Source organism: Carlito syrichta, unplaced genomic scaffold, assembly GCF_000164805.1.
Source record: "Carlito syrichta isolate Samal-C Ts95f unplaced genomic scaffold, Tarsius_syrichta-2.0.1 Scaffold314028, whole genome shotgun sequence".
NCBI classification, from domain to species: domain Eukaryota; kingdom Metazoa; phylum Chordata; class Mammalia; order Primates; family Tarsiidae; genus Carlito; species Carlito syrichta.
In genome coordinates, this window is record NW_007258124.1 from 784250 (window position 1) to 811400 (window position 27151).

The window sequence follows — 27151 nt, forward strand, 5'->3', positions numbered from 1 at the left end:
TATTGTAGAGATGAGGTCTCGCCAAGTTGCCCAGGTGGGTCTCGAACCCGCGGGCTCAGGACATTCACTTACCTCAGCCTCCCAAGGCACGGGATTACAGGCTGAGCCACCGAGCCCGGCTAGTTCCATTTATATGATAAGGAAATTAAGCTTTTGTCATATATATTGAAAATAGCTTTTCCAATTTGTTGTTAATTATTTGGTTTCATTTGTTGTGTGTTTTCATGCCAAAATGTTTAATGTATATAGTAAGATTAATTTTTCTTTTTTTGAGTTGGAGTCTCACTTCATCACCCAGGCTGGAGTGCAGTAGAACACTCAGCCACCCCAGTGTCAACCTGCTGGGCTCTGGCGATTCTTCCGCCTCAACTTTCCAAGCAGCTGTAACTACAGGCATGCGCTACTATGTCTGACTAATTATTAAAAATTTTTTGTAGAGAGGAGGTCTCACCAAGTTGCCTGGGCTGGTCTTGAACCTGCAGGCTCAGGCAATCCACTCGCTTCAGCCTCTCAAAGTGCTGGGATTACAGGCTGAGCCACCCAGCCTGGCCAAGATTAAATTTTTTAATGGATATATTTTATGTTAAGATTAGAAAGATTTTCTCCAATTCAAATATATTAAATATGAAATCCCCTCCAGCCAGGTGCAATGGCACATGCCTGTAGTCCCACTTACTTAAGAGGCTGAGGTGGGAAGATTGCTTGAGGCCTGGAGTTCTAGGCTAGCCTGAGCAACTCAGTGAGACCCCTCATATCTTTAAAAATATATATTAAAATATTTTTAAAAACAGCAATCTTCTGTTTTCTTGTTGTGCTTTTACTTTTTTACTTTCAAATTCATTTTTTTGACATTTAAAATAAGATAGTCAAAGACCTGTTTAGGAAATTTATAACTATTGAAAAGTCTTAGTTACTGGCTTTAAGTATTTTTGTCTTTAATTAACCCTTTGTACTTGAATGTTCCCTCTTGGGACATAAAGAGATTGTTGAACAAACTTTCGCCGGCACAAATTTTTCACAAATGTATGTTTCCTTGAAGTTTTTCACTCAAATTGCACAAAAAAGCAAATAAAGTGATGGAATATATACTGAGATATGCATAAAAAAATCAACTGACATTATGTAGAAAGAGAGTGCCCTTTCACATAATCTTTGAACAACAGATTGGACAAATAAATTTCATATTATTAATGTGGGAGGAAGAAAACAAGACTACATTGTCTGCTGAATAGAAAAACACCAGGTAGAAGACATCAAATTACTGTTGCACAACATGTATCAATGAACCTGCAATGCATGTTGGTGACTGTTAGAAAAATATAAGATATAAAATTTTGATTTTTTTTGTCACAAAGTAAGTTCCTCAATGTCTAAAATTCCATCATAAGCCAAATATTACAATGAAATAATTGATTTTGATGCTATACTATTTAATATGAAGTGATTCATTTTTCACTATTTTGGGAAAATGTATGGTGAGTTGCTGGTAGGTGATCCACAAGATGTCTTTGTTTACAAAGGGTTAAGTATTTTTACTAATAATGACTTCATTAACTTTTGACATTTAAATAGAAAGAAGTCACATCTTGCTTTTTAAGTGTTTTCTTAAAATACGTCTTTCTTATTTAGGAACTGATGAATCCCCAGAACCACTGCCAATCCCCACGTTTTTGTTGGGTTATGATTATGATTTTCTGGTGCTTTCTCCATTTGCTCTTCCTTATTGGGAGAGACTTATGCTGGAACCCTATGGATCTCAAAGAGATATAGCCTATGTTGTACTATGTCCAGAGAATGAAGCCTTGTTAAATGGAGCCAAAAGCTTTTTTAGAGATCTTACTGCAATATATGAGGTAGGTGTTTTTAAAAGAGGTGGCACTTTAAAACTACCTTATGCTTTGTATGTTTGTATATAAAATATACTGGGCAGTTTATTTGATTGGGACAGAGTAATGATGATGTCAGACTGTTTAGTTCTCATACTAGCCAGTTACATATTTTGCTGAGTGTGACCCAGTCTTTTTGTTATGTGCCATGGGTCACAGTGGACATTACCATATTGAGGGAGAAACATGGCATATATATCCCATTTAAAGTAGCCTTTTTAAAACAAAGAGTAACATTTTTAAATAGCTAGGAAAACAGAATTACACTTATAAAAATTCTAGTCCTCATTCTCTAGGGCCTCAGGTAATGACACTAGGTTTCACTTTCCTAATATGTAAAATAAAGCTATGCTCGATACCTCTATTTTCAGGTCTAAAATTCTTGTCTGTTCTTTTATAATTCTCATGTATCCCTCACTAGGCACAGTGATTGTAAGTTATATATGTGCTACAGGACATAAACTCTTAACTTCATTATATCCTCCTTTACCCAAAAATGCTTGGAAATCCAGCCTTTAAATTTTAATTTTTTTACAGTCTGTGCTGCTTTAGCTTCCTTATAAGTTTTCCACATAATTACGAGGTAGCTGTAGTGTATTTTTAGTAAATAAACATTTCTTAATTCATTTCCCATTTAAAGAAAGAAAGTGCAGCTTGCTACCGCATTGTTTAATTTTACATAAACATGCTCTCTGAGGCTGAAGCAAATCTGACTGGTTTTCAATGTGAAAATAAAATACAAAAACTGTTCTTAGAGTTATTTCTAAGCAGAACTTATCTCTAATCCTAATGAGAATTACTTAAAAAAAAGAGAATTACTATATATTGTAAATGGAAATACCACTACTAAAAACAGAATGCTATCAATAGAATGATGTCATTTGTTTCCAAAGAATGATGTGAAATAATAAAAATCAGATATTTTTAGCAAACTTTGGGTAAGGTTAGGACTATAATCCTTGAGTTATCTTGGGGTAAATGCTGCAGCCACAAGCACCATTGGTGAGTATTTTCAGGGCAAACAGGAAAAAGGTTAAAGGATGTTATTTGGAACTTTACTCCTGTAAAATCCTCTCAAAAAAAAGTTCCATAGTTAAATAAGTTTGGGGAAGCATGTATTATATTACCTTTTAGAGATTAATGGTTCATATTAGGTTATTAAAGACTTTGAAATTCTCGGATTAGCCTGGCACGGTGGCTCATGCCTGTAATCCTAGCACTTTGGGAGGCTGAGGTGAGAGAATTGCTTGAGTCCAGTATTTTGAGACCAGCCTAGGCAACCTAGAGAGGCCTCGTCTCCACACAAAAAAATTAAGAAAATTAGCCCGGTGTGTTGGTGCATGTCTGTAGTCCCAGCTACTTAGGAGGCTGAGGCAAAAGGATTGCCTGAGCCCAGGATATTGAGGCTGCGATGAGCCGTGAGAGTGAGACTTCAACTCCGCCCCCACAAAAGGAAAAAAAAATCCTTACATTAAAGAAATCTTCTACATTTTCTTAATTTTTTGTTTGACATTAGGTTTTTTATGACAAAAATTAGTGGCCCACAGAACTAGAGAGAAAGCTGGCAAATATATAGTATATTTATATACCAGTTTTGTTTTGCTTTGACTTTGGGATATATGTATTACATGGAATACGTGAATTCTGCAAGCTTTTATTATTCAGAGCAAATGGTTTTAGTGCTGTTGTTATTATCTAGGTGTTTTTTCATTAGAGATTTTAAAATTTTGGACGAAATTCAGTGAATGTCTAACATAATAATGAAAAAGACCTATAGCTCTATTTCACCCTTGTTGTTTTTGTTAATTACAAATGATCAAGCTTATTGTAAATAACTTACATGTTTTTAAATAATGTGCACTGACTAATTCTGCTTTTTTTGTGTATATTTTCAGTCCTGTCGATTAGGTCAACATAGACCTATTTCTCGACTGTTAACAGACGGGATCATGAAAGTTGGATCTACTGCATCAAAGAAACTGTCGGAAAAGTTGGTAGCAGAGTGGTTTTCTCAGGCAGCTGATGGTAACAATGAAGCATTTTCTAAACTCAAGCTTTATGCACAAGTCTGCAGATACGACCTAGGTATTTAGTTTGTATTTATTATATAAGACCGCTGTTAGTAAAGCATGGCCTTATCCACTAGCTTTTTTTATTGATAACATTTTATTGGAACACAGCCATCCTCATTTATTTACATATTTTATCTGGCTGCTTTTGTGCTATAATATCAGTGCTGAGTAGTTGTGATAGAGACTGTGTTGGCTGCAAAGCCAAAACTATTTACTGTCTGACCCTTTGCAGAACAAATTTGCTGATCCCTGATGTAGGTAGGAGGAACTGTGGGTCATAAACTATTTTCTGTTGCTTCTATAGGTGTTTTAAGTTTTAATTAACACTAAATGTCTTGATTTGTTACTAGCTAAGAAATAAAACAGCTAGGCGTGGTGGCTCATGCTTGTAATCCTAGCACTTTGGGAGGTGGAACTGAGAGGATTGCCTGAGTCCAGGGGTTTGAGGCTAGCCTGGGCAACTTGGCAAGACCTCGTCTCTACAATAAATCAAAAAATTAACCAGGTGTGGTGGTGTGCACCTGTGGTTCCAGCTACTTGGAAAGCTGAGGCGGCAGGTTCACCTGAACCCAGTAGGTTGAGACTGCAGTGGCTGTGAGCATGCCACTGCATTCCAGCCTGGGCAAGACTCTGACTCAAAATAAGTAAATAAATAAAATAAAATAAATTAATTTGTAGCTAACCTTTGCAACACCAAGAAATAATTCTTTGTTGTAGCTACAAAAATGACAGCTATTAAAAGCTTGCTCATAACACTTTTTTCTTTCATCCTACCTGTGCCCAACTGATTGCTTATAACACTCTTGAACTAAATACCAACAGACTTCTTTAGACTTACTCCAAGGAGATGCAGAACCAAAACATTGAATCTCATCGGATGTAATTTGAGCTCCATGATAACATTCTACCATTTTATATTTAATTAGTTCCCAATATAGTCCGTATTTGACTTGTGATTTAGAAGCCCTTTGAATAGTTTGATGAAAATTTGCTAGATACTGGTTTTTTTTTTTACATTTACTTATGTCTAGGAAATAGAAACTTATTATACTTTCATATTAATCATTTCTTTAATTTTGAATGAAAATTCTGACTTTTTCAATTGCATTTTGAATTTGTTTCTTCACTTTTTAGGGTAAAATAGAAAACTAGTATATGCTACACTGTTAGCAAGCAGTTTAGGGATGGTAATTTCCAAGAAAGCATCAACTAGATCATTTTTATTCATATAGCAAAATTTTAAAAAGAACTGATTAGTGAAATAAAAGAATTAAATATCCTACCTGTTTTTATTCTTTAGGTCCTTATCTTGCTTCCCAGCCATTGGACAGCTCTCTACTTTCCCAGCCAAATTTAGTTACCCCTACAAGTCAGTCTTTGATTTCTCCACCTCAGATGACAAATACTGGAAATGCTAATACTCCATCTGCCACCTTAGCATCTGCAGCAAGCAGCACTATGACAATGACTTCAGGTGTTACTATATCTACTTCAGTTGCCACAGCTAATTCAACTCTGAGCACAGCTTCAACTTCATCTTCATCCTCCTCCAACTTGAATAGTGGAGTATCATCAAATAAACTACCTTCATTTCCACCCTTTGGCAGTATGAACAGTAATGCTGCAGGATCCATGTCTACACAAGCAAATACAGTTCAGAATGGTCAGCTAGGAGGGCAGCAGTCATCAGCTCTACAGGCAGCTGGCATTTCTGGAGAGTCATCTTCGCTTCCCACTCAGCCACATCCTGATGTGTCTGAAAGGTACTTTTAAAAACAGTGATCTTTGCAGAAATATAAAAACGATGATGCTTTTTCTCCTAAGTAAGACAGTCATTGTGAAGTGCTTTTTGTTTTGTCTTGTTTTGAGTTCCAGTTTCACTGTGTCACCCAGGCTAGAGTGCTGTGGCACAATCATGGCTTACCATAGCCTCAAACTGCTGGGCTCAAGTTACCCTCCCGCCTTAGCCTCCTGAGTAGCTGGGACTACAGGTGTGTACCACCATGTCCGGCTACTTTTTAACAAATTTTTTGTAGAGACGAGGTCTTGCTTTGTTGCCTAGGCTGGTCTTGCATTCCTGGACTGAAGCAGTCCTCTTGCCTCAGCCTCCAAAAATGCTGAGATTACAGGTGTGAGCCACCATGCCTGTCCATGAAGTGCTTTTTGATCTTATTCTTGAAATTTTACTTTTTATAACATTGAATATTTTATGTATAAGGTTATAATGAAGACTCTTCAGAAAGTCTTTATCATGGAATCCTAGAATGTGACAGTGGGAAATACAATCTTGAAAATTTTATAGTCCAAATAGCTATGTCATGTTTGTGTCTGTTCTGTGACTTTACTGTCAAGTAGATTTGCCTGTGCAAATCTCTCCAGTGATTGAGAAGTCACTATTGAGCCAGCCTGTTCAGAGACTTTAGAGTCTTACCAGGTTTGAGTCTCAGCTCTGTTTACCAGCTTTCCCAAAGCTGTGACTTTGGGGAAGTTTTAACTTTCTAACCATAATTCCTTATCTATAAAACAGGAATAATATGAGATGTACATTATATACTTTACATAGTGATTCCAAGTTAAATGTTGACAACGATGACAGTGACTACTTTCATTCCTTTTGTGATGAAGATACTGAGTAGCTTCCCTTTTGATATATAGGTTAGGTTGCACAGAGCTTAGTTATATCTGTCAGCTACCCAGGATGCAGTTGTACCCAAAATTATACTCATGTGAGCTAAAAACAAACTTGCCCAGATTGATCCACCCATTTTGAATATCTAAATAGACTTGAGATGTAAAAATAAAAATTAAATCATACATCAAAGAACTTACTGTATGCAACCATTGAAGTTATAAAATGTTAAATAAATATATATAGTCTAAAAATGTAATAGAACATTGAATAGGTCTGGAAACCTGGTTTCATTCTGGTCTAGCTCTACTTCTAGCTAAGTTTGTCATTTTGGGCAGCTATTTGAGATAGGTCTTAGATAGAGAAACCTATTTTGTTTCAGCTTTATCCCTTAAGCTCAAAGCAATCATTTGTTTCTGATACTGTATGGTTTTAAGAATTCTTTTTTTTTTTTTAAAGGCAAGACCTCTTAATAAAAGGTCTTTATACACTGTGAAATTGTGTGTACAATGTTTACGGTTCACTTTGGGGAAAAATAAATGTCTTTTATTTTCAGAGAGACTTTCTGACACCTCCCTCTGAAAGAGGGGGAGAGGTGTTAACTGGATTAGATGTTTCCTCAAGCAATTACAGCACAACTTTTTGTCTTATTTCTACCTCAAATTTTAGTACTATGGATCGGGATAAAGTGGGAATCCCCACAGATGGCGATTCACATGCAATCACCTACCCACCTGCAATTGTTGTTTATATAATTGATCCTTTTACATATGAAAATAAAGATGAGAGCACTAACTCTTCTAATGTATGGACTTTGGGGCTACTTCGATGCTTTCTAGAAATGGTCCAGACTCTTCCTCCCCATATCAAGAGTACTGTTTCTGTACAGGTAAGAGTGATAAATGTTATAAGTTAAATATGTCAGAAGTTTCAGACACTACCCTTCTATATTCAAATTGATTATCTGAAGCCAGCTTCTATTATTTGATTTTACTTTAAGTGATATTACAATAGAAATCTTAGAGAGTTTATAGAAAATAAACTTCACAATCATACCACAGTAGCAATGTGAAATTAAAGATTATATTAAGTACATGAAATGTTTTGTCTGTTTTATTTTTATAAACCAATTTTTGTTTTTGGAGTCAGGGTCTCACTCTGTCTTAGGCTGGAGTACCGTGACACAATCATGGCTCATCTTAGCCTTGATCTCCTGGGCTCAAGCAATCCTTATGCCTCAGCCTCCCAAGTAACTGGGACTACAGGCATGGGCTGCCATGCCTGACTATTTTTTTCTCATGTTTTTGTAGAGGTGAGGTCTTGCTGTGTTGCCTAGGCTGGTCTTGAACTTCTGGGTGTAAGCAGTCTTTCCACTTTGGCCTCCCAAAGTTCTGGGGTTACAGGCATGAGCCATTGCACCTGACCTATAAACCAGTTTTTAAGTTAATAAGCCTAAATATAAAAATGTGGAATGTACCCAAATAAGACAGGTGGCTAGTAAAAGTATAAGGAAATTAATCATATTAAGTTGAAGAAATTTGCATTTTTTATTTTATAGATGACAGCAGGACAGGTCAATGACAGTGTTAATATTAATTGCTGTATTGAAAAATTTAAAGGTTAGATAGTTCTTTATTTCAGGACCCATTGGTAAAATTGACTACTTATTAAAAGCCTATATAATAGATAAGAAAACATAATTCTTTTAATTGCCATTTAAATTAGGTTTGATTTAAATGTTATAGTAAGATGTTTTTAGAGTTTTAGACCCATAGTTCTTTTTATTCTCTGTTGGAAGATTAACATTTGTACTATTCACCTATACTTCTTAGATTGTTCCTTGTCAGTACCTGTTGCAACCTGTGAAGCACGAAGATAGACAAATCTATACCCAGCATTTAAAATCCCTGGCTTTTTCGGCCTTTACCCAGTGTCGGAGACCACTTCCAACATCAACCAATGTGAAAACATTGACTGGCTTTGGTCCAGGTTTAGCCATGGAAACTGCTCTTAGAAGTCCTGATGTAAGTGTGATTTTCATGACCAAAGTTATTGAATGACTATACATTTTATGATTTTATACAAAACTAAGTATAATTCTTTGTTTAGCTTTCATTTTCTTTTTTTTTTTTCTTGAGTTGGAGTCTCACTCTGTCACCCAGGCTAGAGTGCAGTGGCGTACTCACGGCCACCCCAGTATTGACCTACTGGCCTCTGGCGATCCTTCTACCTCACCCTTCCAAGGAGCCAGCACTACAGGCGTGTGCTACCACGCCCGGCTAATTTTTTATTTATTGTAGAGACGAGGTCTCGCCAAGTTGCCTGGGCTGGTCTTGAACGCGTGGGCTCAGGCCTCCCAAAGTGCTGGGATTACAGGCTGAGCCACTGAGCCTGGCCAGCTTTCATTTTCAGTTGTGTTATAATTGAGTAGATGATACAACTCTTTTTCTTTTTTTATTTCTTTTTTAAAAATATAACTCTTTTTCAATAAAATATATTACTAAGATTGTATAGTACCATAGTACCTTAATTTTTTATTTTACAGAGACCAGAGTGTATTCGACTTTATACACCTCCTTTTATTCTGGCTCCAGTGAAGGACAAACAAACAGAGCTAGGAGAAACATTTGGAGAAGCTGGACAAAAATATAATGTTCTTTTCGTGGGCTACTGTTTATCACATGATCAAAGGTGGATTCTTGCATCTTGCACAGATCTATATGGAGAACTTTTAGAAACTTGTATCATTAACATCGATGTTCCAAATAGGTACTTATATTTCCCTAAATGTATCATTGTATGCCATTTTTAAAAATTCATATATATGCGTATACACATATTTCATTTTTAATAAATAGAAAACCACTTGGAACAATATATAAATTAAAATTATGTGTACTTTTCACTTTTTTCTGTAGTGAATATTTGTTTGATTAAGATAATTATAAATAATTTGATTGAATTCTGTTACACAGACAAAAATTAAAGTTTCTAACTTATCTGTCATAAATCTTGAGGCAATGAAATTAGCTGAAAATATTTGAAACATGGAACTACAAAGCCTTTCTGCAATTAAAAAAAAAAATCTAGTAAAGCATCTATAGAACATTTGAACTTTTCTCTTGTACCATCCAAGGTACAGCCCCTAATTAACTGAGCAAGTTAACTTCCTGTACTGAAACTGTTGACTGAAAATTTTACTGTTTAAACGTTAGGGTATCTTCTGAAAGACTATGGCCATTAGAACTCTCCTTGACAGTAGATATTATGACCAATTATGAAATATATAACTTAGTAGGTCACAACAGGTGAGCGTCATATTGAGTTATTACTTAGTAAGCATTTCTGGTAACTTATTTCAAGGCTAATGACCATGCCTAAGAGAACCTTACAAGCAAATCTGTGAAGTGATTTTTCAGTTTTAAGATTTGGATTCTATCCTTTATTTTCTTCTTTTTCATAAAAAGTTTCTGTGGAAGTTCAAAAATTGATTATGTGCAGAAGTATTTAATATTTATTAGGTCTTAGTAATTCTGGGAAAGTAGAATATAAAAACATTAATTTTATATTATTGGTTATAAAGATTTATAGAGCAGTGCTTCCTATTTTGTTTCCTTGATACAATTTTGATTTTTTATGAGATATTTATTAACTGAGCTTTGGAAAGAATATGATTGTCTGAAGGATGAATAAGGGAAAGAATAATAGTACCATCTTTTCCATTATCAAGGTGGTTTTGCCATTAACTTTCTTGATAAAGTAGAAGTGAGATAATGGTTAAGAGGGGGCAGTTATGGAGTCAGGGAGGCCTGGGTTCAAATCCCAACCCTTCCACTTACTGGTCATGTGATCTTGGGGAAATTACATTAGCCAGCTGAGTTACAGCTTATTTATGTATAAAATCTGGAGGAGAATTTTATTTGCCTCATAAGGCTGTTAGGATGAAATGACATATTACATGTAAATTGGGCACAATGCTCGGTACATAGTAAGTGATAAATGGTAGCTACTGTTGCTTACCAGCCATAGAGTACTTGCCTGTTAAAGGACATGTATGCAGAAAACATAACAACGTTTTGTCTGAGAAGTGTGGCTTCTTGTTGGGCATTCTTCAACTTATAGTATAGAGTAGGGGTCCCCAACCCCCGAGCCACTACCAGTACCAGTCCGTGGCCTATTAGGAACCGAGCTGCACAGCAGGAGGTGAGCGACAGGCAAGCAAGCAAAGCTTCATCTGTATCTGCAGTGGCACCACATCGCTTGTGTGACCACCTGAATTCTGCCTCCTGTAGGCATTGGATTCTCATAGGAGCGTGAATCCTCTTGTGAACTGTGCATGCAATCTAGGTTGTGCTCTCCTTATGAGAATCTAATGCCTGATGATTTGAGGTGGAGCTGAGGTGGTAATGCTAGTGCTTGGGAGTGGCTGCAAATACAGATTTAGCATTAGCAGTGAGGTTGACTGCCCAGAGACCATAATAAATCAGTTGCTTGCAGACTTATATCAAAACCCTATCAGTGAGTGGCAAGTGAATTGATGTACTTCCATTGTACAGCTGCATCTGGTGGCAGGCTTATGTCAGAATCCAACACTTACTTTAGTCCATGCATGACCCATCCATTATTTTATTTACGACGTCCATCTGCACCTCTTTTTTTTTAAATGGTGAGTTCTATAATTATTTTTTTATGTTACAATGTGATAATAATAGAAATAAAGTGCACAGTAAATGCTATGCACTTGAATCATCCTGAAACCATCCCTTACTCCTTCCCCTCCTGTCCGTGGAAAAACTGTCTTCCACAAAACCGGTCACTGATGCCAAAAAGGTTGGGGACTGCTGATAGAGAGTATAGATAGCCTTACTGCAGCCCACTGGCCAAATCTGGCCACTCTTATTTGTTTAGGTATTGTCTATGGCTGCATTTGTGCTGCAGCAGCAGAGTTGAATTGTTGTAATCGAATCTTGATGGCCTACAAGCCTCAAAGCACTGGCTTTTTAAAAAGAAAAAAGTTTGCTGGTGTAAAGCATTGTGTCTCATGAATTGAGATGGGTTATGGACAAGCATTAAAAGAAATTAAAGCATATATTGTAATGTGTATTAAGAAAATATACACTTGTGTGCCAAACCTATGATTTTATGTATATTCTTGCTGAGGACTTGTGTAAGAGTGTGAAACATTAACATTAGTTTTAGAACATTAGTTTAGAATCAGTTTTCCACAAATTTGAGCTCTCTTGAAATGTCATATAAAGTTTAGAAATGTTTATGACTGTCTCTATTCCATACAATAGAGCTCGTCGGAAAAAAGGTTCTGCTAGAAGATTTGGTCTACAGAAACTTTGGGAGTGGTGCTTAGGACTTGTACAAATGAGTTCATTACCCTGGAGAGTTGTAATTGGTCGCCTAGGAAGGATCGGTCATGGAGAATTGAAAGGTAAAATTGTCGTTTTATTAGTATTTAAACTTCCATTTTATGTTAATTCACACACTGTTCAGACCACATCTGAGGTGTATATGTTGAATAAAATGCAGAGGTTGTTAAATAAGCAACCATCATATGTCTAGGCCACATACAACTGACTTAATTCCAATTTAAAAAGATTTTACTATTTTTTAACTTTAGTATCAGTGTTATTACTGCTGTTCTTATTTGGTGTTTCCCATTTGTTCCACTTTCTGTTTGTTCAACTCACCCTCTATTCAGCAGATACTAACTGAATGTGGTGTACACTAAAGTTAGGGGGATAAAGCATGTTAAAAGTGTTATCAGTAGCTGGGCTTGGTGGCTCAGCCTGTAATCCCGCGCCTTTGGGAGGCTGAAGTGAGTGAATTGCCTGAGCCCGCGGGTTTGAGACCCACCTGGGCAGGCGAGACCTCATCTCTACAATAAAATCAAAAATTAATCGGGCGTGGTAGCGCATGCCTGTAGTTCCAGCTACTTGAAAGACTGAGACGGAAGGATCGCCGGAGTCCAGCAGGTCGAGGCTGCGGTGGCCGGGAGCGGCCATTGCACTCCAGTCTGGGCGACAGAGTGAGACCCTAGCTCAAAAAAAAAAAAAAAAAGAGTTATCAGCATTAAGACATTTGGCTTAATGAGGACTCCTGTTTGAGGAATACACTGCTTTAAAAACCATGTACTTTTAAAAAATGTTTAACTTTGGCTCTACAGGTTATTAATAATGCTATTACTTTTTTTTTTTAACTGTTTATAACCCACAGATTGGAGCTGTTTGCTGAGTCGTCGAAACTTGCAGTCTCTAAGTAAAAGACTCAAAGACATGTGTAGAATGTGTGGTATATCTGCTGCAGACTCTCCCAGCATTCTCAGTGCTTGCTTGGTAGCAATGGAACCCCAAGGCTCTTTTGTTATTATGCCAGGTTAGTTGTCTTTAGTTTATATCAGATTTAATTATTCACATGCTTAAGTTTTTAAGTTATTACATAAAATTTATTCTTTTATTAATTATTAACTTTTATATAATTCATTTTCAGATTCTGTGTCAACTGGTTCTGTATTTGGAAGAAGCACTACTCTAAACATGCAGACGTCTCAACTAAATACCCCACAGGATACATCATGTACTCATATACTTGTGTTTCCTACTTCTGCTTCTGTGCAAGTAGCTTCAGCTACTTATACCACTGAAAATTTGGATTTAGCTTTCAATCCCAATAATGGTAGGTGAATTGTTCCTTGAATGTTTTCAAATATAGACAACGATTTTGGTAGGCTGAATAATGGCCCCCAAAACATTTCATGTCCTATGCCTGAAACCTGTGAATGTTACTTTCTATTTCAAAAAAAGGACTTTGCAAATGTGATTAAGTTAAGAATCTTGAGATGGCAGGGTTATCCTGAATTATGCAGGTGGGCCCTAAATGCAATAACGTATCCTTAATAAGAGGGAGGCAGAGGGAAGTTTGTACACAGAAGAGGAGAAGGCCATGAGGTAGAATAGAAGCAGAGGGAAGCAAATCAGAGGGAGAAGATGCTATGCTGTTGACTTTAAAAGTGGAGTAAGGGGCCATGAGCCAAGCAATACAGTTCTAGATGCTGGGTAAGACAAGGAAACAGATTCTTCCCTAGAGCCTCCAAAGGAGTGTAGCCTTGCCCACACCTTGGTTTCAACCCAGTGAGACTGATTTCAGACTTCTGGCTTCCAGAACTGTAAGAGAATCAGTGGATGTTGTTTTTGGCCAACAGTTTATGGTAATTTATTAAAGCAGCAACAGGAAACTAATGCAGCCATTCTTCTACCTTATCAACATCAGAACTGGTGCTACAAATTATCCCATAAATCTTTACCTTTTTTTTTTTTTGAGTTGGGGTCTCATACCATCACTCAGGCTGGAGTGTAGTAGCATGCTCACGGCCACCCCAGCCTGATGGGCTCAGCGATCCTTTCACCTCAGCCTTCTGAGTAGCTGAACTATGCATGCACTACTGTGCTTGGCTGATTTTTTTGATATATTGTAGAGACAAGGTCTCATCAAGTTGCCCAGGCTGGTCTTGAACCCCTGGGCTCAGGCAGTCCGCTTGCCTCAGCCTCCCAAAGTACTAGGATTACAGGCTTGAGCCACCGCACCCAGCCAATCTTTACTTATTTTAAAAGGTAGTAGTTAATTTAAAAATGTTTGTACAGGTTTATGCTTGTGTATCAGAAGTGCCTGTACATAAACTCATTTTATAAGTGCTGGGATTACAGGTGTGAGCCATCGCACCCGACTGTAACTCTTCACTTCTTGATTTACTGAAATAATATAATAATTTTGTAAATTGCCAGAGTAAGTATGTAGCTTTTCTAGGTGAACTTATAGATTGCATTTTAGTAGTCAAGAAAATAAATGCTACTCCATTGTTACTCTGAGCTGCCTTAGAAAAATGTCACATCTTTAAAGTCACAAGTGAGGCTATTATTCTTTTATTGTGTTATATAATAACTTGAATATTTTACTTAATAAGTAAAGAATAGGCTATTAATCATGAATACAGTCATTCCCCACCTGTGGTTTTTCATTACTCATTTTAATTACTCGTGGTACAGTACAGTGAGATATTTTGAGAGAGAAAGACCCCACATTCACATATCTTTTATTATGGTACATAGTTGTAATTGTTCTTTTCTTTTTTTGAGTCAGAATCTCACGCTGTCACCGAGGCTGGATTGCAGTGACATACTCATGGCCACTGCAGCCTTGACCCTCTGGGCTCAGGCAATCCTTCTGCCTCAGCCTTCTAAGTAGCTAGAACCACAGGCATGTGCCACCACGCCCAGCTAATTTTTTGGTTTATTGTAGAGATGAGGTCCTACCATGTTGCTTAGGCTGGTCTCAAAACCCTGAGCTCAGGCAGTTCTTTCGCCTATACCTCCCAAAGTGCTGAGATTACCGGCTTGAGCCACCACAACCAGCAATTTTTCTGTTTTTATTATTGTTGGTAATCTCTTACTTTGTCGAATTTATAAACTAAATTGTATCAGGTATGTATGTATAGGAAAAAAACAGTATATATGGGGTTTGCTACTGTCCTCAGTTTCAGGCATCTACTGGGAGGTTGGAACATATCCCCCATGGATGAGTGGGAACTTCTCTAGTTCAATTTTAAATATATTTTCATTTCCTACATATTATGTTTGCTTTGTATTAGTTTTCTATTGCTGCTGCAACAAATTGCTACACATTTAGTGGCTTTAAACAACACCCATTTATTTTAACTTATAGTTTTGGAAGTCAGAAGTCCAAAATCTGTCTCACTTGGCTAAAATTAAGGTGTCAGCAGGATTGATTCCTTCTGGAGCTGCTAAGGGAAAATGTTTCCTTTCCTTTGCCAGCTTCTAGAGGCCACCTGCATTTCTTGACTCATGGCCCCTTCCTCCATCTTGAATACCAGCAGTGTTGAGTCGTCACCTCTCCTTCACTGACTCTAACCCTACTGCCTCCCTCTTATTAGGACCCCTGTGATTACATTGGACCCACCCGGATAATCCAGAATAATCTCCCCATCTCAGGATCCTTAGTTGATCACATCTGCAAAGTCCTTTATGGTAACATATTCATAGATTCCTGGGATTAGGACATGGACATCTTTGGGGGGGCCATTGTTCAGATTACCACATGCTTGTTTATGCATAATTATTTGTTTGACTTTTAGAATAATACTTGGCATACGACAGACACTCAGTAAATGTTGCTTATATTAACCCATTTTGGTTAAAATTTATTCATTTGTTTTAACCCTTTCCTGTAAATGACTAGGATACGGAAAATGGAGTATTTAATTTTTTTTTCTTTCTCCTGTTTAGATGGAGCAGATGGAATGGGTATCTTTGATTTGTTAGACACAGGAGATGATCTTGACCCTGATATCATTAATATCCTTCCTGCATCTCCAACTGGGTCTCCTGTTCATTCTCCAGGATCTCATTACCCCCATGGAGGTGATGCTGGCAAGGTAACCCTGTTGCAGAAGTTTAGTTTATTTAAATGCCATTCATTAATTTAGAGGTAGATCAGTGTATAATATAGAACACAATTTTTTCCTTGAAAATTATCAAGAGGTGAGGTTAACAGTACATCCATTTCTACCTCACAGACAGCAATACTTTGAATTGTACATTCTTTTTCTTTTTTTAGAGACAAGGTCTCCCTTCGTTGCCTAGTCTGCTTTTGAATTCCCGGACTTAAGCAGTCCTTCCACCTTAGTCTCCCACAGTGCTGGGATTACAGGTGTGAGCTACTGCACCCAGCTGAATTGTACATTCTTAAGAGAGTCTCAAAGGCTTTGCTTTCCTTGAATCCATATTTTCTAGACTGCTTGGCAGTAGTCCTTCTTTTGTAGTTTTCCCACCACTTCACGATAGTTTTCATTCATATGTAGGATCACAGCATCTTTGAGAATCATTGTATGGCTCTAAGAGCTGGCATTCATACATATCAGGGGTTGTGACAGGGAAAATAATAGAAATATAATTTTTTCATAGGACCAAATACAATCCTGATTATACACTCCCCCTTTTTATTTTTAGCAGTTATGAAGCAGTGTCTTGTCCCTTTGTTTGAAGTAAAATCTAATTGGGCTTCACTGAATAGCACATCTTTATTTGAGTAAAATTACATGTAGTGGTTATTTGTTTATTATAGTAAGCATATATTTAGAATTTGCTTTTCTAAAGTAGAGAAGGGGGCTGAGCATAGTAGTTCATGCCTGTAATCCCATCATCTTGGGAAAGTGAGGCGGGAGGATCACTTGAGCCCAGGAGTTTGAGACCAGCCTGGGCAACAGAATGAGACCCTGTCTCTTCTCCCTACCCTACCTCCCCACCTCCCCCAAATATATATATTATATTTATATATATAAAGCTGGACATGGTGGTGCATATCCATAATTCCAGCTTGGGAGTATATTTTGTTAAATTGATGTTATAAGGTAATAATACTGATTACCGTAAACCATTCTGTATTTATATCTGTTGCCTAGTTGTACCAAATGAGCTAATTAATATACTTTTAATTTTGTCTTTTTAAGGGTCAGGGTACTGATCGACTACTTTCAACAGAATCTCATGATGAAGTAACTAATATTCTTCAGCAACCATTGGCCCTTGGTTACTTTGTATCAACTGCCAAAGCAGGTCCATTACCTGACTGGTTCTGGTCAGCATGTCCTCAAGCACAATATCAGTGTCCCCTTTTTCTTAAGGTATTGATTGCCATTTCTGTGCCAGTTCCTAAATAATTCTAATCGTTGGTTTATGTCCTGAGAAATATAGAAGTGGCTTTTTAAAATCTTGTAGTTTGTATAAGTTCTATGTTCTTGTTTTGTTTTGTTTTCAGTGAAACTGACACACTTTATTGCAGTTTTTAGGACCTCTTCCTAATTTACAGGGGATACTAATTTCCTACTCAGGTTTTCTATGGCAGCTTCTATGGAGTCAGAATGGAAGTTGGGACAGGGCATCATTATGTGAAACTATGCCTTGGAAGGGAGATCTGTAGTTAATCCATGCCACAGGCTGGGTATGGCATGGCCAGAGTCATGAGAAGGGAAAGTATTCACCAAGACAATTATGAATTAAGAAAGGTAGATTTAGCCGGACTCGGTGGCTCAGCCTGTAATCCCATGCCTTTGGGAGGCTGAGGTGAGTGGATTGCCTGAGCCCGTGGGTTCGAGACCCACCTGGGCAGCGAAACCTCACCTCTACAATAAATCAAAAAATCAGCCAGGCGTGGTAGCGCCTGCCTGTAATTCCGGCTACTTGGAAGGCTGAGGCGGAAGGATCGCCGGAGCCCAGCAGGTCGAGGCTGCGGTGGCCGGGAGCGGCCACTGTACTCCAGTCTGGGCAACTGAGTGAGACTCCAACTCAAAAAAAATAAATAAATAAAAATAAAGAAAGGAAGGAAGGAAGGTAGATTTATTAAAGGAAAGATAACGCTGTGAAGGGTACAATGGGCAGTACAAAAACAAGAAGGTCTGGTGTCTGCTGCGAGTTCTACATTCTTAAATGCATTGCCACATACGATGCTCTAGACAAGATAAAAAGGAGAATTGTCTAATTATGAAACAACTAATTTTAAAACTTATATAGTTTGAACTTTAATTATTCGTAAGTCAAACTCCTGGGTACCTTTGCTTTTAGTATAGGTTGAGTATTATCTCAAATGCTTGCAACCAGAAATATTTTGGATTTGGGGTTTTTTTGGATTTGAGATGCTGTCTGTATTTTCAACTGCACAAATAGAAGGCAGAGAGAAGCTTTATATTACCTAGTCTAACTATCTCATTTTCTGAGTGAGCATATTTAAGTACAGAAAAACTCACATTCTCAAAATCATAAATTGGCAGTAAAACCTGGGTATTTTAACAATTCTTTGAATTATATCATACTGCATAGCCATTTTGCTCCATTATTTTGGGGATTTAAAGATAATCTTTGTAATAATACTTAATTTTTAATTTTATGTATTACGTCCTTTTAAAAAAGCTTTCTAGCTTTGTGTAGATTGCTGTGTTAACACTATTTAGTAGCTTTTAAGTACAGTAATGAAATTCTCAGATCCATAGATTTATTAAAACAAATTCACTAGTAAGTGTTACAACTGAAGTCTAGATAAATCATAAAATGGTAGAATTAAATGAGATAGGAAAGCCCTATACAGAGTTTCTTGCTGTTGCTGCTGCTGCTATTCAAAAATAACAAATTCAGATCTGACTCACTCACTCTTATGTAAACTCACTAGAAGTTAACTGTTTTAATTCCGTAAGTCATGCTCATGTAAAACTTACTAATTTTTTACTTGTTAGGGTAAAAGTTGGATAGTATTCTCTAGTTTCTTAGAATTTTGTTTTCGTGGGTACTAGGTAAATAGGTTTCTTGGTATCTTTTGCTATTAAATCTGGATATCCTTGGACCACATTCCAGTGAGTCATTGACATCTGAGATTAAGCAGTGGACTTCTGTAGCATTCATAAAGAATACAACAGTCTGGTGATATGAATTGACTGTGAATGAGATAATTTATTTAAAGAATGTCAGCCAAGGTAATAATTATTTTTGTCATATAACTCTTCTTCCCCTTCCAACAGATGTCCAGTGATCTATATAGATACCATTACAAAAGCATATTCCCAAGGAATTTTCTGCAGAATAGTAGTTCTTCTGTCTCCTTTTGTAGTCATCATATATATGTGCATATTAAAGCCTCCAAAAAATATCAGTAAATAAGATTGTTTACATAGTGTTTCCCAAACTTACTTTAATACACAAGAAAAGAGGCCGGGCACGGTGTCTCAAGCCTGTAATCCCAGCACTATGGGAGGCTGAAGCAAGAGGATTGCCTGAGCTCAGGGGTTCAAGAGCATCCTGGGCAGCTTGGTGAAACCTCATCTCTATGATTTAAAAAAAAAAAAAAGCGAGGCATGGTAGTGTGCACCTGTAGTTTCAGGTACTTAGAAGGCTGAGGCGGCAGGATTGCCTGAGCCCAGCCAGCAGGTCGAGGCTGCGGTAGCCATGGGCGTACCACTGTACTCCAGCCTGGGCAACAGAGTGAGACTCTGAATCAAAAAAATAAAAAAATACACAAGAAAAGGATTGTGCAACACCTATTAATAGTTTATTATTAGTGTTTCAGGGGATTTTTTTTTTTTTTAAGGAAACACTACTTTACAAAAAGTATAGGGGACTATCCAGATTCTTTTCTACTCGGTATTTATTTGCAGAGAGGATAGCATAAAATGGTCATTCACCCTCAGATATAGTGTAACAAGGTTATGAATTATCAGGTAAGGCATAACTTACCATAATTTTGTTCACTTTTTTTCATACGTCCCCATTTTTGTTCTATACAGTAGGCAATAAAGATATCTAGTATGTTTCGCTTTGCTTGCAAAAATAGTGGGTTGTTACCTAGATGGTTAAAAATCTTTTTTTTTTTTTTTTTTTGAGTTGGAGTCTCACTCTGTCACCCAGGCTGGAGTGCAGTGGCATGCTCACAGCCACCACAGCTTTGACCCCCTGGGCTTAGGCGATCCTTCTGCCTTAGCCTTCCAAGTAGCTGGAACTGCAGGCATGCACTACCATGCCCAGCTTATGTTTTGATTTATTGTAGAGATGAGGTCTCCCAAAGTGCTAGGATTATAGGCTTGAGCCACTGTGCCCCGCCAGAAATCTTTTTATCATAGTAATTAGAGTAGTGGTACTAATTACATTTTTAAAATTTGAAGCAATCTGCAGTGTGAGACTTATGTTTATAACTCCATAAATCAAGAGTTTACAGACACTTTAAACACATATCTTTGGTTATATTCCTGAATATGCTACATAAGAGTTTATACACATATTACAGTTACAGAAGAAAGAGTACCTAAATATCAAATAGTACTTTTTACACTGTATAGAATATCTACCAAGTGTTTCTGTAGTGAACATCACCATTGTCTTTTCATAGCTTTTTAACACTACTATATACATTAACTTGTAAACAAAGCAATTCATTTTATTTAATTGATATGTGAACTAGGCGGTGCTGCCCATCGAAAGTAGACTGAGGGCCAAGCGCAGTGGCTCAAGCCTGTAATCCTAGCACTTTGGGAGGCTGGGGTGAGAGGATTGCCTGAGCCCAGAGGTTCAAGACTAGCCTGGGTAACTTGGCAAGACCTTGTCTCGTCAATAAATCAACAAATTAGCCAGGCGTGGTACACATGCCTATAGTTCCAGCTACTTGGAAGGCTGAGGCAGAAGGATCACTTGGGCCCAGCAGGTTGAGGCTGCAATGGCTATGAGCGTGCCAGTGCACTCCAGCTTGGGCGACAGAGTGAGACTCCAACTCAAAAAAAAAAAAAGACTGGATTTTAAAAATGTGGTACATGTACATGATGGAATATTACGCAGCCATAGAGAAGGACAAAATTAAGAACTTCACAGCAACTTGGATAGATTTAGAGTCTGTAATACTCAGCGATCTATCACAGAAACAAAGAACCGAGTACCACATGTTCTTGCTCACAAGCGGACCTTGAACAATTATCATAATACTACAAGAAAGGAATTGGCAGTAGTGGGAAACTGCCAGGAGTCAGGGGAACATACTTCATCAGTAAGGGTACCTTATCTCAAAATCTCAAACCAGGTGAAATGGGGACCAAAGTGTGGTCTAAATTTTACCTGTGCAATGACCATTTGTATACGTAACCCTGAATTGTATACTACATCTTTATTTTTATTTATTTTTGAGTTGGGAGTCTCACTGTCACCCAGGCTGGAGTGCAGTAGCATGCTCATGGCTACCACAGCCTCGACCTGCTGGGCTCAGGCAGTCCTTCCGCCTCAGCCATCCAAGTAGTTGGAACTACAGGCATGCACCGCCATGTCCAGCTTATTTATTTATTTGTTTGTTTGTTTGTTTATTGTAGAGATGAGATCTCACCAAGTTGCCCAGGCTCATCTGGAACTCCTGGGCTCAGGCAGTCCTTTAGCCTCGGCCTCCCAAAGTGCTGGGCTTACAGGCTTGTGGCGCTGCGCCCGGCCTCTTCTTTAAAATAAAAATTTTTTAAAAAAAGAAAAGAAATATGAACTAGGGTAGCACATTCCTTTCTTTCACTTTTCATCATCATACCTAAATGGGCGTGCCAGTTGTTACTAAGCTACTGTTATGAAATTGAGTGGGCAAAGAAGGCATCTGTGCACTTTATTAGAGTGTTCACAATTTAACCACAGATAGCTTGGTTTAAGGTTTATAGCATTGTAGGTAAACTGTTTGCTTATGTGTATTCCTGCTACTTTTTCATTGTTAGACTTAGGTATGTATGCATAATCTAAAGTTTTGTGTAACCTAGGGACAGACTGTACTCAAATATTTCAGTTTAGTGCTTTCTTAAACACTTATTTTGCATATCTAGGGAAATTATGCTTAGTAAATAATTACAAATCCTTTTATTAAGGATTTTTATGTGGTCTCAAAAATAATAAAGTTAAGAAAAGGAAGTAGGAAGATTAAATGTAAGTTTTGCACTTGAAAATTACTTCTGTAATATTAGTTAAGCAAAGAGAACTTTTTTTTTCTTAGCCAATCTGACACTTAAAAGAGAACTTACATTTTTATAGTGGCTTTCATTCATAACAGAACTAAAATGTATTTTATCAATGAAAATGTACTGGGAGAATAAAGTAAAACTAAGTTACAGATTTTTTCCATTTGGCTGACTGGTTCCCTTTTACCCTTTTAGGCCTCTTTGCACCTCCACGTGCCTTCAGTGCAATCTGACGAGCTGCTTCACAGTAAACACTCCCACCCACTTGACTCAAATCAGACTTCAGATGTCCTCAGGTACAGTTCTTTTACATTCAAGGTTTGCCACTGCACTTTTTAAAAAATGTAAAGTTGATCCTTATATATTTTTCTCATTTTTTGGCAAGAATTTACAGTTTTATATACTTGGCTGTCTAGATAAGTTGTATCATTCAGAATGAGTGCTTTTCTAACATGAGTACCTACTTTTGGGAATAATTTATATGAAATTAGTTCTCTTTATCCCTAGGGACTCTCTTCTTTATCTTCTGCTCATTTTGAAGGTGACTTTAAATCTCTGGTGCCATAATTGAGGCTGTTTCCAAAATCTACATTGGCAATAAATACATGACTTATATAGTTTATTTGCTTTTCAGGTTTGTTTTGGAACAGTACAATGCACTCTCCTGGCTAACCTGTGACCCTGCAATCCAGGACAGACGCTCGTGTCTCCCAATTCATTTTGTGGTGCTGAATCAGTTATATAACTTTATCATGAATATGCTGTGATCTTCATTTGACAGAACTGTGGAAGAAAAGAACAATGAGCAAGGATATTTCGCTGCAGGATTAAGTTACAATTATCTTCTCAGTGAAAGTCATTTGTGATGGGGTCTAATTCTTATTACTTCAACAAATATTGTTTTGACTTGGGGGGAGGGGCTATAACCCTGCTATTTTTCATTGACTATACTGAACTCTTTAGGATGATGACTGATCATACAAAACGTATTATAACATTTTCTTAGCAAAAATTAACCTTTTTTTCCAGTCACAGTATTTGTGAAAAGTAATGAGCCATAGTACCCAGTCATGTTAAATGAATATTAAAAGCATGGAGAAGAAACATGAGGAACAATGAATTTCAACATATGGCTTCAGAACATCAAGATGTTCTTGTATTGGATTATAGTATCTAGTATTCAAAAATGCCTGCACCTCTTATTTATTGTAAGTTTTTAAATGTATAAATTGTCTTATATTTCTTAACCTCTTTTATAAAAATTTTCCTAGAAGGTTTATACTGCCTTCTTGCTTTAAAGCAATTGGTCTAAAATATATGTAATCGTCTTAATTAAAAAGTTGCAGTAGGGTTGCTTTTAGAGTATTATTTTTTTGTAAGGGGGTGGGTGGGACAGTAAATTTGTATTGTCTCGATGTACAGTTTAATGGGGATAGAGGGGGAATAAATGTCCATACCATTGTGTGTGGAGGATTTACAGCTAAGCTGTAGTTGCAGAGTACATGTACAGTAATGAAGTTCACTGTGTTTATAAATTGAAGAGGTACCAGGTCTTACAGCATTTTATATATCACACCTTTACAGATAACATGATGGCAATATACAAGTGATATTGTTAGGTGGTTTAACTTAGAGTAAAATGAGAATTCTTCTTCAGTTATATTTTGTACTATGGTTTAGGGCTATGACTAATATTTCAGGCCATTTCCAGTGAAAGAAACTTAGTTTTACAAGAAAAACATTTGCTACTGAATGCTTAAACTAATTTTGGTGTTTAATGTTACATGCTTAAATTTTTTTCAGTTTTAACGTGGCACATTTAGGCATGGGAATATTATTAATTATGAAATTTATCTTCAGGATCTGCTATAAGGTTGAAAATTAGCTCAGCTCTAGGCATTTTACAAATTATTTTAAGAGCAGTCACTCTTGATTGTGTTTTTTTTTTAAGTTAAAGATTGGGAATGTGTGTGAGAGTATGCATATGTATGGGTGTGTGTGTGTGCAATCAAACTGTGGTGTAAATAGATTCTCAGTGAATTCTGGTATTCAAACTCTATTCCACTAGTGAAAGAACCATTTTCTAAACCTAACTTGTTTCCCTTTGCCTTTTTTATTTATTTAATTTTCTTGGTTTGGAGATGTCAGTCCCAAACACCAGAGTCTGTACTTTCTACAACACAGCTCAGATTAAGTTAGGGCATATGCCAAGGAGGTTCTCACCTCCCTAAAGAAGGGACTTGAATTTTAGGGACTTTAATTCACCCCTTCCTTCAATACAGCTTTCCCCCTTCTTGTTTGCACAAGCCAAGATAACTACTTTTATGCAGGCTTTACCCCTTGAAAATCCTTTCTACAGTGCTGCTCACAAGAGAGCCCAAGTTAGCCTCCTCCCTACATTGCTGACTTGAATTCACAGTCACCAAGTCTACCTATCTTTCTTGGAAGCGGTCTAGCAAAATTCCTATTTATACATTCACTAATTATCTACAAGGACACAATCAGTTGTATTTACAAAACTCTAATTTGGTTTTTGTTTTGTTTTGTTTTTACTGAAACTTGTTTTGTAAATACTATATGCTTAGAATTAAATATCACTTTCTTATGAACAGTATAACTTCTTCAAAACATGTATATAAAAATGTTACCAAGACTTTTCTATGAAGAAAACAATTGATGACAAAGATTTTCAATCATTTCTTCAAAATTATAATGCAATCCCAGTGGTTAGCATATTTTGATATTAAATGTAAAGATCACATCTCTGCATTTTAAAAATTATGCTAACACACCACAGATTATGTTGGTATGTTTTGTTTTATAATTTCTTTAAAAAATAACTTGTCTGAAATTTGAGGGGAAAGATGCTTATTTGGAATTTCTATTTAAAAGGTATCCTTTTTTGTATACCTAGCTCAATAGTGACTTTAAAAAATAAAAGTTATACTCTCAGTTGTTTAAAATCACTAACCTGTGGCAACTACACCTCAGTTTGGAAAATAGATGTTTTTTAAAAGTATTCCCTGACAGTTTCTTTTATAAGGAGCCATGAGGAGGGAACCCAGTATACAATTCCTTTTTATCTGGGAATCAGGGAATAGTTCCCAAATATAGTATTTGCTGATAAGATTTCTTTTCTTCCCTTCATGATCAGTTCACACTCAAATGGAACGTTGTTAAATAGCCACTAGAAAAGGTCAGTAGATGTATTTCAGAAAAGAAATTAAGCCTTTTGTGCAGGATGATGGATCTGACTTACTAATGTATTGTCACAGACAAGTATGGATGGTTTTGTTTTATTTAAATAGCAACCAAAATATTATACTTTATAGCAGTGGATTGCCAACACCTTGACTTCTTCATTACAGTGCTAATGTCTGTTTTTTGTGCAGTTACCCATTATGAAGCAGGGTGGAAGTTCAGTATTTTGGCATTTAAAAGGATTAGTTATATAATGTCTGCTTCCAGCCAGTGAGAAACATCTAGCCATACCTTTATTATGCAAGCCATTCAGTTATCAGGACTGTGAATTAACACTGTATGAATAAATTTCTGTACACCTTATTGTTTGGCCAGAAGGCCACCAAGTGTACTTATATGTAATCCTTAAATTTTAAAGTAGATGTAATTTTTAAATATTTCTAAACTTTTCTTAAACCACTAAAATTAAGCTCTTACTACTTAGTCAACTATCCTCAGCTGTATTCGTACTCAATTGTCAGTATGGCACAGATTACTGTATTAAAATATTCTCCTTTCGTCTTCATATTTACCTTCTGAGGTAATTTTTTAACTTAATGTGTTACTACAAAGATTTACAGATCTTTAATCAAGCACTATGTTAATACTGTAATATCAAAATACTATGTTGCATTATTTAAAATGTTCAAATTGAATAGATTAAAAGGAAGTTTTTAATGCTATTGCATCATATAATTTGCTACTCATCCACTATGGCATTGCATATCAATCTATTAATACACTTAATGTTGCATGAGTGATGTTTTGGTCTGGGTTTCCTCTTAAGATTTTAGTTTGTCTAAATTAAGAAAAAAATGTTTCTAACATACATTTTAATTTTGTCCCACCCCTCAAAAAATCAGCTGGAAATCTTAACCTTTTGGTTTTTCTTGGTGTTTTATTGGGCCCAGAACTGTGGTTTAAATTTTTATATATATGTATTCTTTTTTTTGTGGAGTATAAATTTAAAAACTGGATTTGGGACCTAAAATACTCCTCAGGTTGATGTATTCATGAAGTTTTAAAATAGCTTTAGTTTTCAAAGTAAACTGGATTTGTGGACCTTAAAGTTACTGAGTTTAAACTACAAGTTGTAACGTCATTACTGGACATGTCAGCATCAACCCTCTCAAAATAGCTTGGTCACTTTATGAAGGGGCGATTTAAAGTTGTTGTTTAGCAGTGACATTTAATATGGTCCAATTGCTTTTCTTTTTAATGTGACAAAAAAAGAATAAGGAACAAACACTATTGCTGCCGAATGCCATAACACTGAGTTGTACAAATTGTGATTGAGGAAATGAAAAGGTTTATACTTTTTAAGAAAAAAAAAAAAACAAAAAACAAAACTTCAAATGGAATAAATTATTCATGAAGCCTTCATTGTGGTGTCTTATTCTGTTGAAAATATTTTCATCGTAAATTTGTGCAAAAATTAGTAGTGTTATTATTTTTGTGTTTATAAATGGAAAGGGACAACCTAGAAACTGATTAATAGTCTTTTTAATTTATCTGAAGTATGTTATTTTTTTAAAAGCTTATCATTTATCATTATACAGTATGTAGGATAATTGTATACTGACATCTATACCAGTTCCCTTTAGGGTAATCAATTTGGTATTAAGTTTTTAGTCCAAACAAGCTACCTTTGAATATTTAAAACTTTAGTTCTAGCCTATTTGTATTTGATCGTGTAAATGTGTTTGAAGCATAAAAACAATGCTCAGAAATGAATAATCCTTGAAAAATAGCTCTATGTTCTGTAAAAACCATTTAAATTATTTGTATCCAG

General features: G+C 36.5%; 1 protein-coding gene across 1 annotated transcript in view; it reads left to right on the forward strand.

Annotated features, from left to right (window-relative positions):
• Window positions 1–26742, forward strand: part of MED13 (mediator complex subunit 13) — a 119829-nt gene extending 93087 nt beyond the window's left edge. Inside the window, exons 17-29 of the mRNA XM_021718947.1 lie at window positions 1630–1853; window positions 3782–3971; window positions 5259–5721; window positions 7257–7476; window positions 8420–8611; window positions 9133–9356; window positions 11885–12027; window positions 12813–12971; window positions 13086–13271; window positions 15896–16044; window positions 17119–17292; window positions 22315–22415; window positions 22754–26742. Of these exons, the coding sequence (XP_021574622.1) occupies window positions 1630–1853; window positions 3782–3971; window positions 5259–5721; window positions 7257–7476; window positions 8420–8611; window positions 9133–9356; window positions 11885–12027; window positions 12813–12971; window positions 13086–13271; window positions 15896–16044; window positions 17119–17292; window positions 22315–22415; window positions 22754–22886 (2558 nt within the window). The 3' untranslated portion in view covers window positions 22887–26742. The remainder of the gene's footprint in view (window positions 1–1629; window positions 1854–3781; window positions 3972–5258; window positions 5722–7256; window positions 7477–8419; window positions 8612–9132; window positions 9357–11884; window positions 12028–12812; window positions 12972–13085; window positions 13272–15895; window positions 16045–17118; window positions 17293–22314; window positions 22416–22753) is intronic.
• The last annotated feature ends 409 nt before the right edge of the window (window positions 26743–27151 follow it).